Source organism: Channa argus, chromosome 11 (assembly GCF_033026475.1).
Source record: "Channa argus isolate prfri chromosome 11, Channa argus male v1.0, whole genome shotgun sequence".
Taxonomy (NCBI): domain Eukaryota; kingdom Metazoa; phylum Chordata; class Actinopteri; order Anabantiformes; family Channidae; genus Channa; species Channa argus.
Genome location: NC_090207.1, coordinates 8257746 through 8284654, shown reverse-complemented (window position 1 = coordinate 8284654; position 26909 = coordinate 8257746). Strand labels below are relative to the sequence as shown.

The window sequence follows — 26909 nt, the reverse complement described above, 5'->3', positions numbered from 1 at the left end:
AAGTAAATTTTATGAAGAAGCAATATTTAGTGCCTAATCATTACTTCAGCTTTATTTATATTATCTACAGTGCACATCCAGTTATTTTTATGTTCTAATAGCCTGGAAAATACATATAATCAATGAAAAACACATTCCCTGGTTATATCGTTATTGGTGTGATTTGTGATCAAACTAACCTCCTGTTGTGCTGCAGCCCACCCAACCCACTAGCTACACCTCCAGCAGGCCTGACCCAAGTGTGGGCAGACCGGTCCCGCTTGCTGAGGTTCTGTCATGACACAGACAACCTGACCCTGACTGTCCGACAAAACCTGAGATGGAGTTCAACTGAGAGCCGGCACGCTGACATCCTGTTTCTCAGAGACCGGCTCAGAGATGAGGAGTTCCTCAGAGAGGTGAGTGTGTTTTAATGGAAACACAAGCTTTTTTTGGTATGAAAAAGTATTTCAATAAACCTATATTTCGTATGGAAAAAAGGACACTGAATCATTGCATTTTTTGAGCTACCTCTGACGTGAACAGGTTCATTTTGACCCAGAAAAGTATGAACAAAATAGTCAGATAGAAACTGTGTCATTTAGATGTAAATCAGACAACTTAGAGTCTATATAGTTTGTTTTACTGCATCTTCTTACTTAAGCATGACCTTTCTTCCCTCAGATTAAAGCACTGAGGAGGGAACTGGTGGAGACAGTCATAGGGAAGGAAGAACTAGTGGATGATCCTGCAGAGAATGGTATCATACCCACCCTAATCTGTCTGCTTTGTGAGATTTTGAAAGCAAGCTTAAACAACATGTAGCCTTAACTCTTCTCTTTCATGTCTGCCATTTTTGTTCTAGTGGTTTATGGGGTTAGATGGTGTGAGTGTACTCAGGCAGCAGCCCCGATGGATAATTGCTGCCCTCCACTGGGGGCACAGAGATACTGCAAAATGTGAAAACATCAAGAGAAAATCCAATCTGTATATTTATCTTCTAGAGTAGTGCTGACAGTTATTTGATTATAAATTATAAATGTAATACCAGAAAATGTATTAACAAATAATCAAGTATATGTGCATGTCAAGTGGCAATGGTCAACTTTCCAAACTTAGATTCAAAGATTTTTCTGCTCTATTTTTGCTTTTTATCATTGTTAATTTTAATAGGAAATAAAAACGGCCACTTTTTACATTATCATGCACAGACACATGATCAATTTAATAATCTAAGATTAATCAACACTTAATGTATTGCATGTTTTGCATACTAATGAACCTCAAATGCAAAGTGTAGCAGAAGCTGATGAGAATATCATCAGTTCTGACGGTGTTTTGGTTCCAAACCAGAGTAATTAACATAATAAATCTTTTGACCTGTAGATGGCGCTAAATGAAAAGCCACCAAAGGTATCACAATTCGCTTAGAGGGAGAGCATCTGGTAATATGTTTTTCTGGTACAGTAGGTCTACAGGAAAAATCAGAGGATCAACATAGGCATTAAGATTCAGATGTTAGGATCTCTGAATGTATTTGCAACAGTTCATGACGATAAATTGTCATGAACTGTATATATTCAGTCCCATTTCCTCCGTTCGGGCCTCTCTGCCTCTTTTCCTTTTGCTTTCTGGTTAGGGTGAGTGCAACATTTGAGCCTGGTGATGCCATTATATTGGACCTGAGTGAATGTGCTTCATTAAACCACTACATAGCACAGACAGACTTTTCTCAGATTAGGGCTGTTGTTCTCCTATACATTATATACTGTCCTTCCCTCTCATGCTGCTTTCTTGTCTCTCCCAACCTATACGTTCTTTATAGGTCACTACCACTTTCCCCCTCTCCGTTTCGTGCTTTTATATTTTATATGACCACAGACTGTGCATCCAACCACCCACAACACTAATTTCTGTGTGTTGCTGCTTTGTTTTTGGTATGTGATCATACACCATGTCCTTTGATCTGGGACACACATGGTAGTTAAATGAAAAGACAGGAGATCAAGACCACACGGTAAAGATTCCCCAAGGTTATGAAAGGAAAACAAAAATAAGAGTTTACATTGTATTGTTGAACTGATGAACATCTGTTTGTACTTGAGAGTCTTTTGAAGACTGTCTAAATATGGTCTCTCTTCTTTTAGCACTGTATCCTGATATCAATGGAGAAAACTCTGCTGTAGAAGAAAGTGTGAGTATTTGATGCAAGGACAGAAATAGACCTTTTCATATACAAAAATGCTATGGAATGAAAATAATACAAAAATGTGTTCATTCATACTGTAAATTTTTCTAGAGTGTGTTAACAGCTTAATTGGATGAAATGAATGTGAAGTTTGTTTCCTGTCCTTCAAAATAATTCCTAATCGCTGATTTAGTTATTATTTGACCATTATTTATTTTGCAACAACATGTGTCATTAAATTAAAGAAAAAAACAGTATATGTCATGGGCATGGAGGTTCAGTAGTTCTTCAGTTTTATGATCCCTATGGGTTTTCACCAACAAAAAGATGTAGACTGAGGAAGGTCAAACTAAAACAATGCTTTTTCCCTCCCTGTGCTCACGTGTTGTTTTGATTAGATTAAAACATAAAGAACAGTCCTTTGCTGCTGGGTATTTTTTTTAAACACTCAAAGCTCCACTCTGTACACCACGAACATCTGCACAGCTAGTGGTCGACCGTAGCCATGGCCAGGACATGGCACTGATTGGCCCTCAATGCTCCACATTGTTTCACACTCATTGTGGAGGTGCTGGAGTTGGCACCTTGCACATGCTACTGAATAACTGACTTTGTGAGCGGTCAAGTGTGTGTTTTAGGTTTTTAGAGGTGTGGCCTGTGCACATGATTCTGCTCTTCTGAAAGGACCTGTTTAATATGATACAGATGGTTACCTAATTTGTGTTTGTCTGCCGCACACCTAGGCTCTTGCCAAAGACTTGTGTTTTTGTACTTAGCTCTTTTCTGTTTTTTAGTTTTTCGGGTGTGTTTGTAGCCTGCTGTGGAAATGTGCATGATTATAGGTGAAATGTGTCCTATTTCTTCCCTCAGGACTATGAGGAGCAACTAATGTTTTGCCTGAATGAGGAGGACGAAGACTACGATCTGTCACAGTCTGACTCTGGTAAAGTTTTTATTTTTGTATTGTTTTTAGGCTTTCATCCAAGCCAGGTTACTTTCCCAGTAACCTGTTTTTAGACATTGTTTTAATTCAGCAGAATGAAACGGATAATTTCTATTTTAGGAGCTGTTTTATTGTAAGCAGCTTCCAATTATTAAGCGAGTCAAACTACAGGAAACGTCACCTTTCAGGAAGTAACCTGGAATCCAAGAGTCTGTGCTGTCTAACATTGACAGCATGATCCCATTTCAGATCCCCCTTCGCTCTGACACTTTAGGACTTTTGTCACTCTGTGTTTAGAGTGATTGTGGCACAGAGAATTAATCATTTTGATATGGCATGTAGAAAAGAACATTGCTGCACTTACTGCTGAATTATGCTACCCCTGCCAACAGAGACTGGGCAACAGGACTGAAGCCTAACTAGGTGGCTTCACCCTGATCTGCCTTGGGACAGAAAGGGAAGGATTTGAGAGTGGGAACATCCTGTGGGTTAATAATTGCCTTGTATTGCTGCAGAGACAGACTGATGCCTCAGTGTAAGAATGCTGTGGTCACAAACTGAGGTTTCAGGCTTTATAACCCTTGGCAGTGGACATCTGCAATTTTAACTTCCTGTGGCGAGTGTTGTTTTCCATGCTATATGGTTTGGCCATTTTGTTCTATATGTGCATTTGTCTATTTGTGAATGTGTTTGCTGTCTGGTTGAGGGTTTTCACATTTTCTGTGTAGCCTTTGAAGACTGCCTGCCTGTGACTTTATTCAATGCCCCCAAAACCCCTTTTTGTGGTTCAGATGAAAAACATTACTCACATATAATACACAATACAGTTTTTTTTTTTTTTTTAAAGCTTTGCCTCAGTGTCATGGTTGAGTGAAAAAAATAGCTCAGATTAGAAATGAGTCAGGTTTTATACATGTCACCTTTCCAGGTCTACTGTGTTTATTTGACCCTTTCTTCATTAAACATTCCAGAGCTGTCAGGCATTACAAGTGACCGGCAGATTGTTAGTGCTTTTACCATAATGGAAGCAAATTATGATTGCAGTCTGTTTTTATTAAATGCTGCTTTTATGGCTGCTTGACTTGAACTAATGCGTCATCAAATAGACAAACACAACTACTGTAGCCAGAACTTGTGAAAGGTATGAGGAATTTTGAATGTACCTGTTATGTTCCTCCTGTCTTCTTAATGTCAGCTCTTTCCTGGCATGACTGTCATTAAATATGATATTGCCAGTGCAGGTTTTACAGGTTTACAATATAACAATTCAGAATTATTAAAAGAACAATTTTATCACGCAAACCTGTGACTCAGACTCCCATGTTCCCAGATCAGCATTTTAATGTGAACAAACAGTAAAGATCATTTCAGCTTGAGGAGCTCTGCTCTCCACAGCTGAAGAAAGGAAGGAGGTGTTTTGTGTTCACTTGTGTGTTTTTGAGAAGGAGAATGCAGTAAGGAAGAGCAGTCTAAAGGGGATAAGGGGTATGGGGAAGTGAAATAAGGGGGTGTTTGTAGTTGAATGGGGGTTGCCAGGGCTTTGCTGAATGCAGTTTTCCAGAAGCTTGTTTGAGATCCCGGGGGAGAGGAGAGCGGAGGAGTGTGAGAATAGTGTGTGTGTGTGATAAGAGGAAAAGAAAGACAGCATGAAAAAGGCATTTATGATATGGATAGTTTGGCAGGGTGACAACAAATGAAGAGTGCAACACCAGAGTCTCTGACCCTGGATGAGGGATCTAATTGGAGAATGGAAAAAAGGATTAAACCTCACACACAGACCCCACAAAGGCCACATTAATGTTCACCAATACAGTGCCAACACTCTCCATCACCCCTTCCCATGGACACACACGCAAATACCTTCTATAGTTGCAATGCATGTTTCTCTGCCTATATTCTGCTTAGAAACAACTTTCATCCAAATTCCTTCCTTTATGTGGATGTATAAACCCATGCCTGACCTCTCTCCAGAGTGCCATTGTCTGATTTGTCTCGTAAACCCAGATTCACTATCCGATTCTGTGGCTTCTGCCACCTCCAGCCAAACTTATTTGTATTCTTGCAGCATTTAATGGAACACTGTACTCCTGTAAGTTGGCAAGTAGAGGAAACTGGTGGGGAAAAAATGGTATGGAAGGAGAAAACAGCAGCGGCTCTCACTGGTGTCTCCATGGTGAGGCTGCTGACCTGGCAGTCTGCCCCCACACACTCCAAACCCCTTTCCCCCTCCGCTTGGCTTTGACATGCTAAAACATAGAGGGAGCGACAGAGAGAATGGAGTGGTCGAGAGGGACTCTCTTCAGATGCGACATTGGCATATTCACGGTGAATGGCTTGTACCTTGGAGTGTGTGGATTGTGCAGCTCTGTAGCCTGACATATCTCCGAGACAATCATGAACTTATAGGGTTAATGATTTCGCCCGTGTCCGAGAATCACCTCCGCAAAGCTGTCTGCCCTCGTGTTTGTCTTTGCTGTCGGTTCTGAAGTCACTCCTATGTTTGACTTTGTTTCTCTCCCTCTTTCAGTCACTCTTTCCGGTCGTCAGTACCCTCCTCCCCCTGCTCCTGTCAGCATGTGTTGATCTCTCTCCCTCTCCCTTCATACTGTGTGTGGTATGTGAGAGACAGAGATAGAGAAAGACTTAAGAGACAGATATTGCCACAGTGTTGAGAAGAGCAATCACAAAGACAGGAAACGGGCATAGCTAGTGAAAATAAAGTTAAGAAAGCAACAGAGACAGGAGACAAGGTTCAGTCCTGGCTCTGTCAGACAGTTGGTTTAGAGTTGTGGAGGGGGAGGGGGAGGATTTTAGGGGGAGGGGTGGTTGGGGGAGACTGAGGGGAACATGCTGGCTCACTGTTAAAGTGTCAGTGTCTACATGGGGCTCTGGAAGAAGAGGAGTGCTGCAGCTAGTTCGCAGGCTCTTCAGCCATGGGGAAAAGAATATAAACTACAGCGCTGATTGATTTGTTCAACAAACATCTTCAGTTTCACGGATGAATATTTTCTTGAAGACAGCAAATCATGGATTCTGACTCGGACTCTCCTTTCAACTACTCCTGGCCTTCGTTTCCTAAGATGAGGATGCGCAGGAAGATGGGAAAGAAAGGTAACAGAGCAGCAATCAATACATATGGAAATCCATCTTGTAAAAGTTTCCACAGATGTTGACTGGATCTCTTTGCACTTCATAAACCGAAACAGCCTTGAAAGGATGATCTGACGTGGTGATTTCTTCACTGTTTGATTCACATTAGCGGCATGTAACTGAATGTCAGAAGAAACTGTGTATACTCAGTAGCCTTAAAGCTACGTCATGTTACAGATGTCAAATGGAAGACTTTACTGCAAACTGCCCCCTTGGCAGACATGTTTCACCTTCACTGTGGAACAATAAAGTTAAAATTAGACTGTTCCCATTACACATTCTTACTCACTAGCCTCCACTGCAGCACAGTCGGTCAGAGTGAGATAACTGCATGTTTGCCTGTGATGTAACCTGATACCTGACAGTGTGTTAGGGAATGTCAGATGTTCACTCAAGGCTCATTGAGTGGTTTGGGGGTTTCTACATATTCAGGCAACAATGCCGTCTGCAGTAATGAGTCCCACTGAGAAGCCGTGGCCTCGTGTGACAGCTCTTTGACTGCCACGACGTGCAGAAAGGAGGGCAGATGTCTAATGTTTTGATCGTCTGTTTTTGTTTGGGTCTCACTGAACTGTCAGAACTGAAGCTCAGTTTTTGCCACAGTTTATTGACAGTTTATGAAAAACTGAGCCAAAAAAAACCAAAAAAAAAAACCAAAAACAGGCAAGTTTGTTGCTTCAATATAAGTCATGAGAGAGTTATTATCTTTGCAAAATTGAACCTGAATGGTTAAATAGTTCATTGCTTATGTGTAAATGTCTGTCTGTGTTTGCTTGGAAGAGAAAAGAGAGAGAGAGAGACAGAAAGATCAAGTTACTGCCATGTCTGTGTCATGGCTAAACCTCAGTGGTCTTTTTCTCATCTCACTAAAAACCTCTGCAAGATTATCCATGTTATTACTTCTTAATTGTGATTTAGTTTTGCAGATTTTATACACAGTGCTTGTCTGTGCTGTTCAGTTGAAGAGAAGGAAAAGCAGAACTATAAAAACTTTTAAATTGACCATATCATTGACCATATTCTCCAAGTGGATGTAGACATTTTTACAAGTCAAACTCTGAAGTTAATCAACTCTGGTGTAGCAATGCACCTGCAATGGGAGATGTGATTTCAGGTGTGCAGAGCCACAAGTTTATTTCTTCACCATTAGGACTGATTGCTTCACTCTTGGTTTACCTCTTCCTGGATCTCTTAGGCCGGTGGACGGACTGTAATGTAAACACAATGAGAATGCACAATGTGATGCTTGGACCGAGTTGTTTGACTGCAGGTGTCATATCTCAAAGTGGGTTTGTAGATTTTGGTAGACAATTGTTTTAATGATTTAAATAGAAATTCAAGAACACTGAGCACCCATTTTGTAAGAGCATGACATGATTTGTGTTCGCCATTTATAGACTCAGCTTGTTATTTTTCTCTGCTTCTAATTTTGCCCAGCTCTGTCCAGTTGCTTAGTGTGATGCTTTAAAGGCATATTTCATCATGAAGAAGTGATAGAATATGCTAATGATCCTTTTATGCTTACAGTTAACAAGCCTAGGTGTGTACACAGTTCATTATGAAGTTTTGGTCTTTTGCTATACAGCTTCTCCTGAGAGTAAACCTTGAGAAAGAGCCCTTGTGAAAGTCTCGCCTGCCCCCTCTGCATCCCGCCTTCTCCATCTCCCTCTCCCAGGGGTGTGCATGGGTTAAAGGGTCATTTCATGTGTTTACCTGCCCAGGTCTGGCAACCTCACGGTGACTGCTGTCTTTGTCTGGGCCTTTGTAGATCTGCAGCTCTCTCTCTGCTGCTCCAGGCAGTGCTACTATATCGGGTTGGTTCTCACTCAGGGACATGCTCAGAATATCACATCACTCTAAATATACCTTCTGTGAACAAAACTCCTATACAAACAGCCCCACACACTGCTCTGCGTTCCCTAAAACTATCTTTGTAATGGTAACCTACAGACAGGGCTCTGAGTCTCAATGATAAAGACAGCTTCTTGATTTTTTGCAGCTCTAATTTGTTAGTAATCTGAACTCCCTGCTTCTCTGTCATTCCTCCACTTAACTAATGTTAAACACAGATTGCAGTGCCTGACAGTAATGCTCACCGAGGCTGTGTTTATGGGTCAGAGGTGTGTGAATGATCGGTCTGTGGCAGCCAGCTGTGGTTTTGGACCTGGCCCAGAACCTGAACTATTAGCTCTGTCTGTCAAGTTCCTGTAGTGGGTTTATATGAAACAGTATCTGCTTTAAAACCGTGGTTTTTGACCAACATCCAGGATCGGACCCCCACTGTGCATTTAATGTTGGACCCAATCTTAAGATACATAGTATAACATGTAAGGTGACTTTGTGCAGCTATTATGAATATGGATTTTAGTTTGTATTCAGTATAATGTTTTCATCTTAGCGGATCCTAACGAACAGGTTGAAACTTCTAAGGTATTTTGCCATTGTATACTAATTTCAGGCTGTCGCAACTAATGTGCTGGGAGATATCGCACTGTTTTGTTGATATGTAACAACTGAGTGGGCTTTGCATTGACGTGAAGTAGTCACTGTATTTCCTGCAGTGGTTTAACTTGAGCTTTACATTTTGTGGATGGAATAGGAATCATCTGGAGTCCTCATCAATGTCTGCTTGACTCCCTGTTGCCTCTGAGATTTATTGGATTCACCACCTATAGGAAGGATAGACAATTGTTGGTGTGATTTACTCTTTGTTAGAAATGCTGGACTTGTCTTTTTGTATTCTGCATTGCTGGCAGCTGTGGAAACTGTGGATAAAATAGGTTATTGATATTATCAAGGTGGACACAGCTGTGCTAAAGACAAGTTTTAGCACCAATGGCTGGCATAATTGCAGGCATGGCTCTGCTGTCACAAAGTGAGACTGTCAATAGGAAAATAATAATATAACTGAGTTAATCGTACTGCACTGTTACTGCCGTTTGCTAATGTGGTGAGACATTCTGTCCAGTGAATGCTCAGCAGAAAGTAAAGTATCTTATTCAGCTGCTATAATAGACGTAGACAGCCTAAAAAAGGATAATCTCTTAAAGTTGACATCAGTTCCTCAAAATGAAAAGCAAAGGCTTCTTTTTACGGTTAAAAATAATCATTTCATCATCAGACAAAAAGAAATTGAGGACAAACTATAATGAATTGACCAGAGAAACAGCCAAATAATTAATTCTTTATTTATTAGTAGGTAATACATTGTTCAATAACTTTCCATTTTAAAGGATGACTGTACCTATTTTCAACTTGTATCTTGTGCTTCTCGTTTTGGAAATGCATGTACTTAAATGGTTTAAACCTTCCTTCTGCTTTCTCAACTGTATATAAAAATATCTCTCTTCTAGCTAAAACCCTGATGATGTCATTTGGGAGAGTTCTAGAAAAATAGGTAAACCAAAATTCATAATATGAGCAACCCGATGACGTCAAACTCTCCAGATAACATCATATGTGGGGTGCTTTTTTGCATAAACCAGGGACATTTAATATAGAGGAAGTTTTATGACAATACTACCTAAACTACAGCCATGGCAAGCAAGTTAAAAATCTGTCAAGTTGTCCTTTAAAATTACATTTTCAATATTCATTTTTTCTACTTTAAAGCTCAAATTAAGGGCAGTGCATCATCGGCAAATTTTGTGTTTTATTAAGGGCAGTGCGACGTTAGCATTTATTCACAATTCACAATTGTGAACATGTGAATCTGTCATGTACCTATAGTACACACATACTGTATATATAACAGATTTTAAGTATATACTGTCCATTTTTGATGAATTGAAAAGTTATTAAATTTGTCTAACAGTTAAAGTATAAACACATTTTCTTTTTGTTCATTATGTCATGTCTACATGTTATTTTCAAGACAAACAGTTTTAAACAATACTTTGTTGTGTTGCATAAATGTCTGATCAAAGGTTCTTTGTAGCAAGTGCTATGGCCAACTTTCAGTCTGAAATATTTTGTAAGAAGTTAAGGGGTGCAGTAGCTGTGTTTTGCACATGGCAACATCCCATAGGGAGTTGTGTGTGTTTCGAGAGCAGGAGTGTTTTCTCCTGTGGAAATGCAGAACCAGGCTACTGCTCACAGTGACTCTTCTGTGTTGAAAGGGTTCCTCTCAATGCTACTGTGTGCTCACCGGGAGAGATTTCCACTGACCCTCTGTATTTAAGGCAGGGTGGAGAAACACACATGCCTACAGATGCACACTCACAATGCCATGCACACTGGTTCACGTGTGTGCACAATTAGTGCCTGAGACAGACACACAGGCTCATAGAGAGGCTTTTGGTCCAGAACAATGATATGCAACTGCCCAGGATGTCTATGTCACTTCCTGTGTTTGTGAGCAGTTACTTGGCGTTGCTGTGGAAACCAGATGTAATATTGAAAAATTCCCCTTCTCTCTCTCTGTGGTTCTGTCCCTCTGTAGAGAAAAACCAGTCTATAAGGGAAAGCCAGCCCTTATCCCCGACTCTTGCTGCAGCTGCCAGACTGTCGGCGATGATGCATGGCAAAGACAGAGTATATGCGAAGGCCATGCTGGTGGACCAGGTGAGTCGGGCTGCAATAAGTAGCTCTACATACATCTTTTAGGTAAAAATATACATACATAGTTATGTAGACTATAACATTAAGTAACATTACGTTGTACCACAGCATGAGCTACACATCAACGTTTGAAATTGTCTCTTTTCATTCCCTTCACTTTGTGACTTTTCTGCTGCAGGTGGATGGCGCTGACATTAAATACCACTCTCCAGGGGAGGAGGAGGGTAACCATGTGTCCCATGTTGGCAGCCCATGCTGGGACTCCTTCTCCAGGACTTCCCCGGTGTCAGGGAATTTCTCCCAGAGCCACCAGCCTTCCTCACCCCATAGTGGGGAGAGGGACGATCATAGGGAGCAGTCCCCTCGCACCTCTCCTCCCTCTCCCATTGCTATCTCCCCATCTTTTCCTTCCTCCCCATTGGCCTCCGCCCTTCGTTTGTTCGAGGGAGCACAGAGGCGTCAAGCACAGCTTTGCCAGCCAGTTTCTCCAGCTTTGAATCGCAGAGGATGCAGCTTGACAGAGACAAGCCGGGCCCTGAGGTACTTTATAACTTTTAATTATAGAATTAAAAAAAATCACAAACTTTCAAAGTGTAAAACATGATGCTTTTTATGTAAAGCAAAAGAATAAGCATTGTACATTATAAGGCCAACTTCCTTGATTTTTGTTTGGGGGGTAAAAAAATTAAACCAGTGCAGTGAGCCTCTGCATTAGTTTATTGTGTACTTAAAATTACATCAACTAATCCACACTAAGACCATCTGATTTGAATTTCAGAAAAAGCTGGTTTTAGTTAGACATTTAGTGCAGTGATTGTGGTCCCTGAAGGTGCAGAAAGTGACAGGAAGCCTGGACACAATTGAGTTGTTTGTGTATTGCTGAACATTCCTTTCAGTTTCCTAAGTGTTCCAGTATCTTCTCTGTGGAAGCTGGGGAAAGGCTGCGTATTCAGAGCCTGATATAGCCTGTACACTGCCATGAGGATTACTGAATATTCCCACTGCAGAAACATAATCATATGTGCACGGTTGCATTTGTGTTTTTTGTATAAATAGTCCTAGTCTTGAGTGTGACAGCGAAGAAGAAGACATTCTAGGACATTCCTACCCCTGCTCGTCTTTAAAACAACAGTCCATCCTGAGGTCCAGCTCAAAAGAGGAGAGGGACTCCTTTGACACTTCACCAGATTTTAACAGCACACACAAATTCACTAAGGTACTTCTGATTAAGCAAGTCATATGAAGTGTTCAGTGGTTTTTTTCTGTGTGTAAAATACCTGCAGAGCCCTTTCTCCTACTTCTTTATTACCATATTAGCTCTCTACAGAGCAGAATGAAGTGTTTTTTTGTTCTTACTGATCAGCCATTTGCAGTTCACTTGTGTCGTCCATTGTGACTAGGTATTCTGAAAGGATCTTTTATGCCATTGATCATTTTTGCAATTGCATTTAAATTATAGTACATAATAAATAAGAAAAAACAGTGAAACCTTAATAATGCCCATTAACACGAAGGAAAATCCAGACATATCGAATGGATCTGTCAGACTTTGCTGTTCACAGGACTGAACCTCTAAACTTTTGTTTACTACTCTGCCTGATCATTATTTCTGCTTGGTTTTCTTACCTAGGGCCCAGAGGAAGCAGAGGTCCGTTTGCGCTCCTACTCCTACTCCTCCCCCAAGGCGAAGCTGACACGACCTCTGCTAAACCGAGATGCAACCAGCACTGACCTGGCAGAAGGCGAGTGAACTTTGATCCTTTACCCTGTAACCTTTCTGTTCTCAAGAGCCAGCTGAATAGACACATGTGCCACATGTCTCACAGGGGAAGAACAGACAGGTGTCATAAATCAGCTTGAATGTCTCTAAATTATATGCATGTTTAGAGTCAGCTCTGGTTTCATACAACAACACTGTATGACTGTATGCACAGTATTAATGCCATGGTTTGTCCTGTGTAGATGCTGCATTAAGCATTCAAGCTTTATCTCTCTGTAAATCCTTTTCCTGTCTCACCCAAGTTAGTAAGTACAAGAACAGCTTCAAAATAGCAACTTGGGCACTGCTGATTGGCTGGTGGCTGCATTTTAGTGTTTCTTTGCTCTTTTTCTGGTGAACCATGGGAAAAAAAACGTCGATTATGAAGAGCTGTCCAATTAAAATGCATATTTGGCTGTAATTGGACCTTTTACATGCAGACAAGATTTAAAAACTGACATAAAGTGAGTGTATTGAGCTTGATATAGAAAAAAAAATCCAATCATTGTGTTGCCTGTTTTGGTGTAAAATAGTTTTGTCAGGTACTTATTTTAGATATGTAAAAAACCCACTGTAGTCCAAACCTGTGTAGGCTGAGTTGTTGGTGTGGATTCATAATGTGCAATGCCCACTGTCTACCCACTGTCTCAGTAAAGAAAACATTCATTAACTTAATTGGTATTATCATTATTGAGCCAAAATTTGATGCCAAAACATGCAAAATACAAAGTCTTGTTATATGCTCACTGACATGATTTTAATATCTCCAGACTCTCTACACAACTCTTATAGACCATATGATTAAGAAGTTCTTTCTGCTCTGAGGGGTCTGTTTTGCTTCGCTATTTAGTTTCCCTCTTGGTTTATTTTTTCATATCTTTATCGTCATCTGTTTTTTCCAAGCAAAACTTGCTCCTTTCTCTGTAGGGGTTTCACTAGACCCAGAGTGTTTCAGGGATTTTTGTATTTGCTTCTAACTCAATTCTGAGCTGATGATTTAAACCCCCTCGGCTGATTCACTTAAAATCTATAATAATGCTGTCTACTTATTATTGCCATATGTTTCTGGCTTACTCATTTGTTTGTCCTTGTTACTCTACATTACAGAGCAGAGAGCATTAAGCCTGATTGAGGCGCCCAGAGAAAAGAGGTAAAATCATTTTGTCATTTCATGAGCTCAGACGAGGTTCACTGTGCAGGCTCTTGCTCAGACATTCCTCTTTTCTAAGCATCAGTGTTGACCGGTGGTCAGAGATTGGCTCAGCATGTGTGTTTGCGCACATGTATCCCAAGTGTTAAGCCTGTGGTTCAGGTCTGAATGTGCAGGATGTGACATACTTCCTGTTGCAAAGCCGGAGCCAGTATAACCCTGAGTAAACACTGAAACCTGTCTTTCCTGGACTTCAGAAACATCTAGTTAGTTTTCTTGAGCACATCAATAACAATCAATTTATATAATGTACATAACATAAAATGTGTTTTGAAAATACTGTGTACTGAATTAATATTTGCTTTGCTTTGCAGTCTTGTCACGTAACAGATTTTGCCTATTTTGTTTTCACATTATAAATCTCACAATTCATATTTATTTTATAGTTAACTTCATTTCACTCCCTGATACATTCATCATGCGCTAATATTTACTAATAACCCTGCATTGCTAACAGGAAACAGTTTAGAAGATTTAGTTAGACAACTAAATTATTATATTAGATTATTAGATTATTATTATCATTAGAAAATATCACATTAATATTTACAACACCAGCCTGACCAGATTCACCAACCATTTTGGTCCCTCGCAATATCAGTGTCCATCCAGTATTAACAAAATATGGATGTTGCCCTTTCCTTGTGGATTTGCATATATATTGTTAACTAAAATAATACATAACAAAATATTTATCCACATGTAAAACCTGTAGTCATATTAACATTTAACATTTTCGCGAGGCAGAGATTCCTAGACTCTAATCTTCGATGCCTCAAATATTATTAACATTGTCAGTCTCTTGATGAGCTGAGGCACAGCAACGTGGTCTGAGGTGTGTTATATCCACGCAGGGTTTTGGGTTTCCGTAAACGGGCCCAGTCAGCAGAGGAGGACAACAGCGCATCACTCGAACACCTCACCCTCACAGAGTTCCTCAAAGAGTATGTTTCCACCACCACAACCTCACAGCCATGCATGTGTGGCTGAAACCATTGTAACCCCATTCCCCAGTGCATCACTAACCACATTGGTTCTTTGCAGCTGTATATTTATTCTTATGGCAATGTTTTTAATGTCACCTTAGGGTCCAAAAGTCTGACACCACACAGAAAATCTAATATTTTTCTAATCATAGCGTTGGAGGACTTAGAGAAACAAAACGCTAGGACAAAATGAAAAAGAAATATTACCATTATGGAGTATTCCTAGCTGAGGCATTGACCATCTTGACTTCTTTGTATTAAAATGCATTGAAATGTCTTCAGATGACACTCATGTGGATTTGATCTACTCATCAGAGACTTGTTTAAGTAAATCAACCTGCAGCTATTGTTCTCCTGTTATAAATACGGCTGTGGCTCAAGTTTCCTGCAGACCATTGCCGACTAAGCAGCATCGTGATAGTGGAAACGTGGCATCAGAACTAAGGGAAAGCGTGAGAAGTCAAACTGTTCTAAGCAACTAGGGGCTTTCTCAGTGTTAAATCATGGCGGGACCAAAAGTTTCACTTGTTGAAATTGGATCAGCTGCATCCAAAGCACTATCAGGCAAACCAAAGGACACTGCAGAAGATGATCCATACAGAAGGCTTTGTTCACTGAGAAAAAGAAAAGCAACAGAATTCGCTAAACAAGGAGCGCAAGACACCAAACGGCAAAAGCACTGTCAAAACAAGGCTGTCTACTAGTGCTATCAGGATGAGAAGCACTCGATATAAGTGTACACCAAGTGGTTTGGAGATTATTTCAGGTTTACATTGGAATATAGCAGATTTTTGTTGGTGTTTCAGACTTTTCGACCTGAATATACTGTAGGTTTGACATGATGTTGCATGTACTTCTTTCTTTGCATTCTTTCATTTTTCCCTGAGAATGTCTAATATAACTACCATAGCCTACAGTAAATAGCTGACACATTATTAATTACATCAAGGTCATACTATAAATACCATCTACTAGAACCTTATAGTGTCTTCCACGCATGCCAAGTACTGTATGTTGTTAGGAGGAATATTCTGTTGACCAGGGGTCCTAGAAGACTGTCTGGACATTCTTTCATTCCAGCATGACACCGGTGAACCTGATTATTTAGGTCTTGGTACTAAAATGTGTGTGCATGTTGGGCTTAAATGCTGCAGTCGTCCACGGCCTAAAAAGTGTTGTGATGACTGCTGACTGAAATGTTCACCCTGACACAGGATTGAGGATGAGGAGTGGGATAAGTACATAATCCCATCTAAGATCGAGTCAGAGAAGTACAAAGTCAGCCGGACGTTCAGCTTCCTCAAGAGCAGGATGTCCAGCACTCGCAACAAGACCAAGGTGAGGCCCTTGATGCAACGGAAAATATGACCGCTGATGCATGTTTGAAACACAATTGTGTTAATAATGAAGAAGTCACGGCTGAAAGGTCTGCAGTAAAAGTTTTACCACCTCTCAGACAAGCCAGGTTGGAATTCCTGTGCTGGGGAGCCATTGTCTGTGTAGGGTGCCTTTATTTGGTGAAGGAGAAAACTCTCCCTCCTCAGGTCTTAGCAACAGAGCACAGTGAAAATATCCTCTTACATAAGGCGTAGACCCCCCCCCCCCCCCCCCACGCAGAGTGAGGAACCAAAACACATTCCATAGTATACTCTCCATCTTTTAAACACGTGTACAGGTATAAAAGAGCATGTTTCCATGTATGTCCAGACAGGCTCTGCACATGAACCGTCAGAAAACAAACACTTCTTTGTAAAGCTTGATTCTAAATAAACACACACAAACACACAGGGATTCCCTCAAAGCACCACAATAGCAGCTGTCTCCATGAGCCCTAACAAAGTAAAAACCAAAAGCTCACTCGGAGGCCTCTATATCTTAACTCACTCACCGTTAACAAGTGTGTTTCAGTATAAAAATGACCGCTGTATGTCTCTTTTTGCCTACAGCTCAGATTTATGGTGTTTCTACTGACGAGCTCTATGTGACTTTTGTGTTATTAACTGCCATAAATGTCAGGTGAATGAGTAAATTAAGAATATTTATAACTTGCTTTTCAGGTAAAGGGAAAGGAGGTGAAGGAGGGAAAGGAGAAGACGGTGGCTATTAATGGACACCAATTTGTTCCTGTGTCTCAGTGTGGTCCCACTCTTTGTGTGGCCTGTGATAAGTCTGTTTCTGGGAAGGAGCTGTTGCAGTGCTCCAGTAAGTATTATACTGCCAGTACTGTTGTTGTTATGTGCTCTGTGGTGGCTGAACTGTTTAAGGTTTGTGTAAATCTCTTTGCACGTGCTGTCGTGATGTTGCGTTTAGTGGAAGACATGAAATCCGTTTTCTTCCTGCCACAGTCACAATAGATCGTGAAAACCGGGGCTGTTTGACATCTGCACACTGCATCCAGCATTGTGGTAATTTTGTTTATCATCAGTTAGCTGATTAAATTGACTGGGATTTCATCTGCCTGTGTCTGCAGACTGTTTCCTGAATGTCCATAAATGCTGTCGAGAGTCTGTTGCAGCCTGTGGAAAGGTAACCGTGCACCTCATTTGATCTCAAAAATGAATGATTTCAAGTAACAGCGAAAGGTCAGACTTTCCATAGTGGCTTTACAAGCATTAACACACATGTTGTTGGTGGAAAAGGAATTTCTGGGACTATGCTTTGTTTGATGATGTGGTTTTTCTTTTTGGCAGGTACAGACAATGTGTCATTTTAAGATATTTGTTTGAATGTCATAAGTCGTGCTTGGGTTTTCTTTACAATGTTGCATGGTTTCATAAAACACACGCTTTCCCAGGAGAGTCTTTTTCCAGATTTAAAAGCTCATTCAGTCTCAGCCTGAGACTACACATTTGTAACAATGGTTTTAATAAGATATGTGCTTCAGATGTGTGTTCATTTCAGCACCAGTTCATTTTACATTTTCACTAAACCATTCAGTTTGAGTGGAGAATATAAATTTATAGATAACATCAATACTATATATTTCTTCAGCAAACATCCAGATTTAGTTGTTTGTTGCCAGTAAACTTGCTTATTGCTTTTGATGTCTGCAAAAATGACATCAGACTGAATGCAACATCATTCAGTTCAGGTTTGTTTAGACTCAATGACGTCATAGGTAGTTTTGTGTAATTTGTCGTAGTGAGACGTGCTTTTTGGCAGCAGCATCTCCAGTCCAAATCCAGCCTTTGTTGCTGGTCATTCCTTCTGTCTCTGTCTCTGCTGTCTAGTGCAGGCAAAATGCCCAAACCAGAAATACATTAGTTACTGAAGTAGAGTCCTGCTGAGAGCTGGACATGAAGGAAGAGTAAATTCCAACACGTGACGACAAAGGAATTCTTGGAATGTGGAGAACATCAAAAAGCTAATGATTTATTACAACAGCATCTTAGTTTGAACTCTTTGTTCAGGCCTAATTTGAGTCCAGTTTTGACTGAATCTATTGTGTTACAACTACAACAACTTGGTATTTAAAGCAAAAACACTATGATTTACATCTGTTGATGTTAATATGATTATGTCCTTTCCCAGAAGCCGCAGGAGAGGAATGCACTACAGATGAAAAGCAAGACCTTGTCTCTCCCACAGAGTGAGTCATGAATTACAGCATGTCTCCCCCTTCCTCCCATAGAGCCCTCCCCCCAGTCTTTGATAGTTTCAGTTTTCACCTGTCCTCCCTTGTTTCTCTTGTAGCAGACTAAGTAAGCCATTGCACTCTCTCCAGTTTTTCTTTTCTTGGTGAAAAGTTAAATTTTAATCTACCTCAGTGGGGGATCTGGCCTGAATGAGGTTTATGTTTGTGTTTGTGCAGGAATACCAAGGTTGAGTGTTTCTCCCTCACTGACAGGATTATTTTATTTCAAAGTGTGAACCTCTGTGCCTTTACTGTTCGATGTCTGACAAAAGGTGTCAAGGTCAAAAAGTCAACTTCAGTTACTACATATTGTCGTGCCTGAAGGCTGCATGACTGTGACAATGAGAAGATAGCAAATATAGAACTGACAGCTTATCGACTCACATCCAGTGACTGAGTAAATAAAAACATCTGGGCTTTGAGCAGGTGTGACTGACTGTTTTCCCTCTTGATCTCCTCTTGCAGACTCAGTGAAAGACAACTCTCCAGCCTCCATTTTCTCTTCCTCCTCCTCCGCCTCCTTCTCTTCACAGCCAACAATGACCAGAGAGAAGAGAGAAACAGTTGTCCCTATCTCCAAAAGCCTCTCCATCTCTATAGACAACAGGTAGGAGTGTTCCTAATGTATAACTCAACTTTATATTTTATGTGTGTTTTAAAGTTATTTTATTTCTATTTTAAACATATTAATCTTTTAGTTTAACTGTGTAATTATACACAAATCAGTTTCTCCAGATATTTGTGATTCGGTTCAATCAATCCCTGTGATATATATGGTCAATAAAAATGAGGGGAGGTGGGGGGTTATGGTCAGACTACAAATATGTTTTAAAATCCCTACATCTCCATTCTAAAATCACACATTCACATGCAAACACATTATATCTTTTTCAAAGATGATGATGTTCTTTTCTAACTTGCTTTTTTCTTCACAGACAGCTTAGTGATGCACCAGACGGGGAGTGCGGTGTGACAGCATTCACTAACACCTCACTATCTGATGAGGGAACACCCGTCACAACAACTCCTCCGTCCACTGAGCCGCCAATCACAACACAGGGTGAAGAAGACAGAGACACAAATGAGAATTACGTAGACTGAACAGTTACGAAGACGAGATGTTCATCATTTTTGTTCTCACAGAGGCTGTTGACGCCCCACTACTGAGTGACTTGTCAGCTGATCTGCTGGGACTCGAGGCAGAGTCGTGGAGTCTGGTTGTCAGTCCGGACTTTTGCAGGCGGCACGATAGGCACGCAGTGAAACGACAGGAAGTTATTTACGGTAAGACATTTCTTATTTTGTTTATGTCAGTCATTGTGGTTGAGTTTAACTCCACTGGGTGGAGACATAATACACATAATTCACACTTCCTGTTTTAAGTTTCATAAAAATATTTGCTAGTTACATTTTCAACAAATTTGTCGAACCTTTTGCTTCTTCTACTAATTGAAATTATCCGGAATAAATACATTTTCCACTGAGTGCTTCTTTCAGCATCTAAAAAACATTTGCCAAACTGCACATCCCATCTGCCCCCGTAAACACACGTCTCCACCAGTAATTTCAAGGCTCATAATCCACTTTTGCTTGTTGGCCACAGAGCTGATGCAGACCGAGCTGCACCACATTCAGACCCTAACAGTCATGTCTGAGGTGTTCAGGAGAGGCATGCTGGAGGAGCTGCAGATGGACTGGGACTGTGTGACCCGTATTTTTCCCTGCTTGGATCCGCTGCTGATCTTCCACAGGAACCTTTTTGGAGTGATGCAGGAACGCAGGCAGGCTGCCACCCAACCTGACAACCCTCGAAATTACTTCATCCATCAGATCGGAGATATACTGCTTCGGCAGGTTGGCGAACAGGGATTCACACACATGAACACACACTGATACTTGTCTGTACTCTGTATGTGATGGTCTCACTCTCAGTTCTCAGATGAAAATGCTGACAAGATGAAGCAGGTGTACGGAGAGTTCTGCAGTCATCATACCGAGGCTGTTAATGTCTTCAAAGAGCTGCAGCAACAGAACAAGAAACTCCAAAACTTTGTCAGAGTAAGATCCTGCTCCCAGGCCTCTTTAAATCTAGTGTTTTACATTAATCGGTTGATGTTCGGATTTAGATTTTTACATTTCTGCTCACAGCAACAGAGCAACAACTCTCTAGTCCGGCGTAGAGAGGTGCCGGAGTTTATCTTGCTAGTCACTCAGCGCATCACCAAGTATCCAGTGCTGCTGGAGAGGATATTAAAGTATACTCAGGGTAAGTCATTTACTCCGTACCTGAATGTGCAGCGTTAAATCTTGCTTGCTTTGTATCACTTCTAGGTCAATTTGGATAACAAGTGTCAAATGACTTAATGAAAATCTTGTTACACTGAACTGCATGTCATGTTTTTTTAGCCCAAATATATATATTTTAAATTGTATCCTGATGATGATCATTAAATGTAAAGATACAATTTTACCTACAAAAACATCTGTTTCCTGTGTTCTTTATCAAAATACAATATTAAAAGAAAATAAAACAGTTCACAATAATCCCACACAGTTTAAAAGTACACTTCAGTAGTTTTAAACTGTGTGGGATTATTGTCAACTTTTTTATTTTCTTTTTTACAATTAGATGATGTGGCTTCATAATGCGATGGCTTGAGAGTTTGTTTTTTCTCAATATGTAGTTCATTTATAGAATTTCTATCTGTATAAAAAAGCTGCCTAAACATAAACACAGAGATGACGTCCTAACCACTTGTCTTGTACTGTACTTGTATTTCTTAATGCGTTGTTTTATTGTCATTTCTGTTGCTTCTTTCCGCCCACAGAAGGAAGTCAGGAACACTCAGACTTGTCGAGTGCCTTGTCTCAGATTCGTGATGTCATTACTGCAGTGGACCTGACTGTGAGTAAATATGAGAAGTATCAGGAGCTGCAAGAAGTGCTCGCCCGGCTGGAGAATAAGAGCTTTGCCAAACTAAAAAAAGGCAAGTTGTTTCGCAAACAGGACTTAAACTGCACACACAGGGATTTGCAGCATAAAGGACTCGTCTACTGGAAAACTGCCACAGGACGCTTAAAAGGTGTGCATGACATCATCTGTGCAACTAGATTTTCTGGGAGTTGGAAACAACAAATCTAAATGTATTTCTACTTTGTTTTCAGATACTTTGGCTCTTCTTCTCACTGACGTTCTGGTTTTCCTACAAGAGAAAGACCAGCGCTTCATATTTGCTGCTGTAGTAAGTCCCAACCCATTTTAATCACTGCTTGTCCATTTCTCTTCATCTTTTAACCATTCTTTTGGGTTTCATCTATATTTATAGGACCAGAAGCCTCCAGTAATTCCTCTACAAAAGCTGATTGTTAGAGAAGTAGCCAATGAGGAGAGAGGGATGTTCCTTATCTCTGCCTCCTCAGTGGGACCAGAGATGTATGAAGTTCACACCACCACCAGAGAGGAGAGGAATGCATGGATGAAACACATACGACAAGCTGTAGAGAGGTGAGTGTGAAATCCTGTCTCCAGTGTTGGTCCTACGTAAAATTTGTACCGTGCGTCACTTGTTAATGTTGATAAGTCTATTTCTGTTACTCATTACCCAACCTACTGATCTACTTGGCAGGTGTCCGGAGGAAGAAGAAGAGGAGGAACAAAACACTGAGACAGAGGAGGCCAGGCGAGCTGCAGAATTGAGAGTTCAGAGGATCACCAAGTTTCAAGGTTAGAAAATACTTGTGTGTCACTGTTTTTTAAATTAATTTTAGTGAAGTTATGGTGAGCTTGAGTCATAATGAAATATCAGAAAGCACTAATTTTAGTGTGTGTTTCATTTAGAGACACTGTTGTGCCAGGACCAACGTATCTGCAACACTCTGGAGGAAAAGTTACAGCTGTATGCTGAGCTCACAGAGTTAACGCTGCACTCCCCAGAACCTGTACCACATCGCCATCTGCTGGTGCAACCAGACACGGACAGCGAGACACCACGACAGGCCTCATCATTACTTACTGCTGCACTCAGAGAAGGTGAGAAGATGGCTGTATCAGTTGCACTGGGTATAAATGGTTGAAAATACATTTCACAAATCTAATGAACATGACTAGTACATTAGTAGTAAAATGCATAAAAATGATCTTTAATGCTCTTTGCCAGGTACCATCTTTATCATAGTTTTAAAAATGGAAGTCCTTTAAGCAAATCTATTTCATTTGACACCTTAGATAAAATGGGAAGCACTGTATCAAAGATTTACAATTACTAAATATAAACAGAGGATTGACCTGTTTGTAGAATCAAGAGATATTTTTCACAACGAGACACTGTTTTTATACATTTTTTATATGCACACAGTGATTTTTAATTTATTTTTAACTTTAGCTGATAGGACAATGCCCACATCGTGCTTTATTGACAACTCCCTCGTCTTCCCATGTGCTTTGTTGTAGCTACTTTGTTGTTCAGAACTAGAACTAACAGGATAAACAACAGGCTTTCCATTTTTCTTTTTTTCCTTTTTTTATTTTTGTCCTTTCGGCTTATCCCGTACATTCAGGGTCGCCAAAGCGGATCATTAGTCCGCATGTTGACTTGGCACAGTTTGGAACTGACACTGCACGGCTGGAGATTGGGAAATGGGCTGTTGGGGGTTCAGTGTCTTGCCCAGGGACACTTCTACATGTTAAAATATTCTGCAATCATAAATATGCCACATGCCATCTAGTTTTGTCATTTTCAAGTTATGTTTATGTAACCGAATAATAACTATGTATAATAACTATGACTCCCTGGTACGCTTGAAATCAATGATATAGTCATTTATATAATTATTGAATTGCATTAGGCTTTGCCTGCCATATCCATTGAGAGATGTCTACTGTTAAAAGGCGTAGTATTGTTTATGTAATCAAATAAAACCATATAGACATACAAACCTCAATAAAATTACTCTGCAGACATCAATATAAAAAAGACAGTTTGGTAGTAAGCAGTATAAAAGTTAAACTGAATTAATTAACAAAATATGACACTTTATTTTGCCATGGTTGGCTTTTGCAAAACCAAAATTTATGAATTTTGACAGATATTTGCTTTTATTGCAGCGGAGAACCTGATCAACATCCTGCAGGCTCACGATGGCCTTTCTGTACAAAGTCAGAACTCTCCTGTCAAAGGACCAGAGTGCTTCAGCTATAACAGCCATGGCAGCAGCATTCAGGAGTCTCCCTCTGAACGTGAGTCACAGATAAACGCAGTCAGTGTGAATCTTAAAGTGTATGTTTATCTTTAAGTTGACATAAAGCTGCCCACATACTACTTGATCTTTTCTTATGTGGTTTAAACACATTGGATATTTACCAGGTGGCTTCCTTTTCTTTTGTCTTCAGCGGATTATCTAAGCACGCTCAGTATGAGTTCCACCTCTCTTGGATCCGACTGTGATTCAACAGGGTTGGACAGTGTGCTGTGGAGCTCTGCAGTAGAGCTGAGAAGAGGGGACACCAAAGCAACAATGTTAAAGGTTCCACCGTTGTAGTTGCCGATGAAAAAACGTTTTAATGGACAGTGTATATTTCTGTTACTCTGTAATAACACAGTGTTCTTTAGGTGATAGAGAGCGTCCAGAGCCTGACTCAGCTTCTCTATAGTCTGCAGGTGAGAAGAAACACTTGGGCAGGACCATCATGAAACACTGGATACTGTGGATGTAAATGCATGAAATCAAAGGCAAAAGATGTAAAATCACTTAAATCGATCCTGATCTAAACTAAATGTTAATTAGAACTATTTTAATAAGTGAGAGACATATGGATTCAGATTACAAACCCTAATTTCTACAATGGTTATGTCACAGGATGTCAGGTGTCATCTCCTTGTGTTTACAGGCCACCATAACCCTCCAAGACAGCTGCTGTGAAGTTCAGAAACTCCTTCTCCAGGAGAGAGAAAGACCTCAGCTCCGAACGCTCACGTCCCTCCAAAACAGCCTGGTACCAGACGCATCATCATCTGACACTAAATATTTTAAAATAATTAGATTATATCACAAGCTGAGCCACACTGGTGTGTAATCGCAAAAAATGAGTAACCCTTTTTTGTTGTCATCCAGGAACAAGAAAAGCTGAGGTGTAATGATAAGAAGAAAGAGGAAGTAGAAAAGAAGGGATTAGACAGAAAGAAAGACGAGGTGGACGAGGTGCAGAAACTCCACGCAAAGCTGAGACAGGAGCAGCAGCGCTGGGACAGAGAGTGTCTGGCCAGAGACAAACAGCAGGTCAGCCTCATGCTGATGTTCAGGCTTAAGTGTCCTAGGTGAAATGTCTTTCCTGTCTCTCCCAGTTGTAACTCAACTGGAGCAGGGCATAGTTGAGAATGGTGGTTGCCCAGGGTGCCACCTGCTGGATGCCCACCCAGGACGAGGGAGAACGTTTTCTTTTAAGTTCAGATGCCATGTCTACCTTTTAAAATGGTTTGTCTGCATCCATTGTGCCTCTTACAGTGTTAAACACTGAGCACACAGCACTAAATGCTGAGAGAAGACGACGGGCCGCCCGTCAGGGGACTCAAAGAGAGGCAACAATTAAGGAATAAACAATACAGAGTAGACCAGCGGTTTTAATTTATTAAGTCAAGTGACTGAAAACAACAAGCAGCATGGTTTGGGGAGACCCAGGTCCTGCAGAGTCTGCTGCAGGTGGTCAGGAGCAGGTAACTGGTCTGGGCTTCCTGAAACAATTAAGAGAGCACATACAGAGCAGGTACCCAGATTGGTCAGATTACCCAGATTTACAATGACCCAATGGGTCATTGTCAAAAATAAAATAAATTAAAATGCCACAAAATGTATTTTCCTCACATTGCAGCGATGGCTAGATGCTACATTGCTGTGCTTGACACTTTCAGTTCAGGGAGAGAGAGCGAGAAAGCATTCTTCTTGTGAGGGGACAGTGTCTGCAAAGAGGTCTGCTCTACTTTGACAAGACATGCAGACAGTGTCATCAAAAGCGTTTGAAGTTATAGGATCGTTTTTTCTTTTTTACTATTGCATTCACTTGTTCAAAGGATAGATACAAAGTATTAACGTAAAGTACCACCATGCCTCAAAGTGCACTTAAATTCAGTCACTGAACCTTTGATATTTTATTTTGAGCTTTATATTTATAGAGATTTATATTTTAATATTTTAAACCTTAAGCCGTTTCAAAACAGATCCATCAAAATAAAACATGATGTATTTACTGAACATTTATAGCTATCTTGCCCTTCATGGGGTGCTTCGAAATAAACACCGTGGGCACATCTTTGTCTTTCATCTGTACTATTTTCTACTAGAATTTGTTCTGTTTTTGATATATTTTTCTAATCCCCATGGAGACATTTTGTGGCCAGGCTGCTACATTTAAGTTGCTCGGTTTTCTGGGTTCAGCGTCTTGTCCACTTCAATATGTGGCGGAGTAACTGGATGTTGGGCCTCTGACCCTGCAATTCATGGGATTGCTTAACTAACATAGCCATCATGTGTAGCGTTTAAAAAAAACAAAAAACTGAACTAAGATATCATCATATCGTCACTATCATCAGTACATGATGTGCAGTAAAGTACTGATGTTATTTTGTGAGGTGGTGTAACTTCCTTTCTCTATATCCTTGTGTTTTCCCCTATTCTATATTAGCAGCATATTAGATCTGTTATAACCAAGAAAAGGTTCATCTAATGTGCTCTGCTTGATAACAGAGTGAGCAGGAAAGTGTTCTGGAGCAGAGGGAGCAGCAGTGCCTTCTGGACACTGAACGGCTGAGCTGTGAGCGTGATGAACTGCAGGCCCAGCTGCTGGAGTATCAGCAAAACCTGGACAGACTGAGGGAGGGCCAGAGGAATGTGGAGAGGGAAAAGCAGAAGATAGAAGCCCAGCACAGGCTACTGCAGAGCTGGAGACACAGTCGTCAGAGCAGCCTGCCTGTTGCGATACCACTGGATAGATACAAGGTAAGACATGAGACAGGAAGGTGAAGGAACAGTACTAAGGAGGAAACGGTGGATGAATGGTGTAAAATGTTATGTTATTGTCCCAGGTGGCCAATCACAGCCGCTCAGGCAGCCTGGATGGAAACAGTTCAACGTATAAGAACGAAGCAGCCTTACTGGCCTCCCTCCAGCAGAATCACCTCCACCAGCCGGCTAACAACAACCAGCACCAGCTTCTGCTCTCTGCACAGAGGAAGAACCAAGATGGCTCTCTGCACAGCACCAGCTATACTACTAACCTTGGCCTCAGTGCCAACCTCTACAACAGCCTCAACACGCTGCTGAGTCAGGCACACAGCAAGCAGCCTCCGGATGGTCTGATGCACACAAACTGCCCTCTTCCCCTGAACGATTCTGTCCACCCGTTCAGCAGCAGGGTCACTGCACAGGGGACCAACAACAGTAAGACCACTTGTATAACATCACACAATCAAGAAACCACATTGTGATTCTGATTCTGTATTACTAGAAA

At 40.8% G+C, this 26909-nt stretch overlaps 1 protein-coding gene across 4 annotated transcripts in view; it reads left to right on the top strand.

Annotated features, from left to right (window-relative positions):
- Window positions 1-26909, top strand: part of LOC137136143 (rho guanine nucleotide exchange factor 28-like) — a 38957-nt gene that overhangs the window by 10521 nt on the left and 1527 nt on the right. The window contains exons 7-38 of one of the 4 annotated variants that reach the window (XM_067521259.1): window positions 197-398; window positions 664-739; window positions 2127-2173; window positions 3038-3110; window positions 10702-10823; window positions 10999-11360; window positions 11877-12036; window positions 12451-12562; window positions 13687-13729; window positions 14644-14733; window positions 15990-16113; window positions 16833-16977; window positions 17246-17301; window positions 18307-18364; window positions 18875-19016; window positions 19345-19469; window positions 19553-19693; window positions 20013-20263; window positions 20342-20467; window positions 20558-20675; window positions 21238-21492; window positions 21575-21651; window positions 21736-21914; window positions 22036-22133; window positions 22248-22439; window positions 23514-23645; window positions 23799-23932; window positions 24019-24066; window positions 24297-24401; window positions 24521-24685; window positions 26147-26398; window positions 26485-26839. In XM_067521259.1, the coding sequence (XP_067377360.1) occupies window positions 197-398; window positions 664-739; window positions 2127-2173; window positions 3038-3110; window positions 10702-10823; window positions 10999-11360; window positions 11877-12036; window positions 12451-12562; window positions 13687-13729; window positions 14644-14733; window positions 15990-16113; window positions 16833-16977; window positions 17246-17301; window positions 18307-18364; window positions 18875-19016; window positions 19345-19469; window positions 19553-19693; window positions 20013-20263; window positions 20342-20467; window positions 20558-20675; window positions 21238-21492; window positions 21575-21651; window positions 21736-21914; window positions 22036-22133; window positions 22248-22439; window positions 23514-23645; window positions 23799-23932; window positions 24019-24066; window positions 24297-24401; window positions 24521-24685; window positions 26147-26398; window positions 26485-26839 (4565 nt within the window). Of the gene's footprint in view, window positions 1-196; window positions 399-663; window positions 740-2126; window positions 2174-3037; window positions 3111-5962; window positions 6222-10701; window positions 10824-10998; window positions 11361-11876; window positions 12037-12450; window positions 12563-13686; window positions 13730-14643; window positions 14734-15989; window positions 16114-16832; window positions 16978-17245; window positions 17302-18306; window positions 18365-18874; window positions 19017-19344; window positions 19470-19552; window positions 19694-20012; window positions 20264-20341; window positions 20468-20557; window positions 20676-21237; window positions 21493-21574; window positions 21652-21735; window positions 21915-22035; window positions 22134-22247; window positions 22440-23513; window positions 23646-23798; window positions 23933-24018; window positions 24067-24296; window positions 24402-24520; window positions 24686-26146; window positions 26399-26484; window positions 26840-26909 lie in introns of those variants that run through there. The other 3 variants (XM_067521260.1, XM_067521261.1, XM_067521263.1) reach the window with 3 other exon arrangements.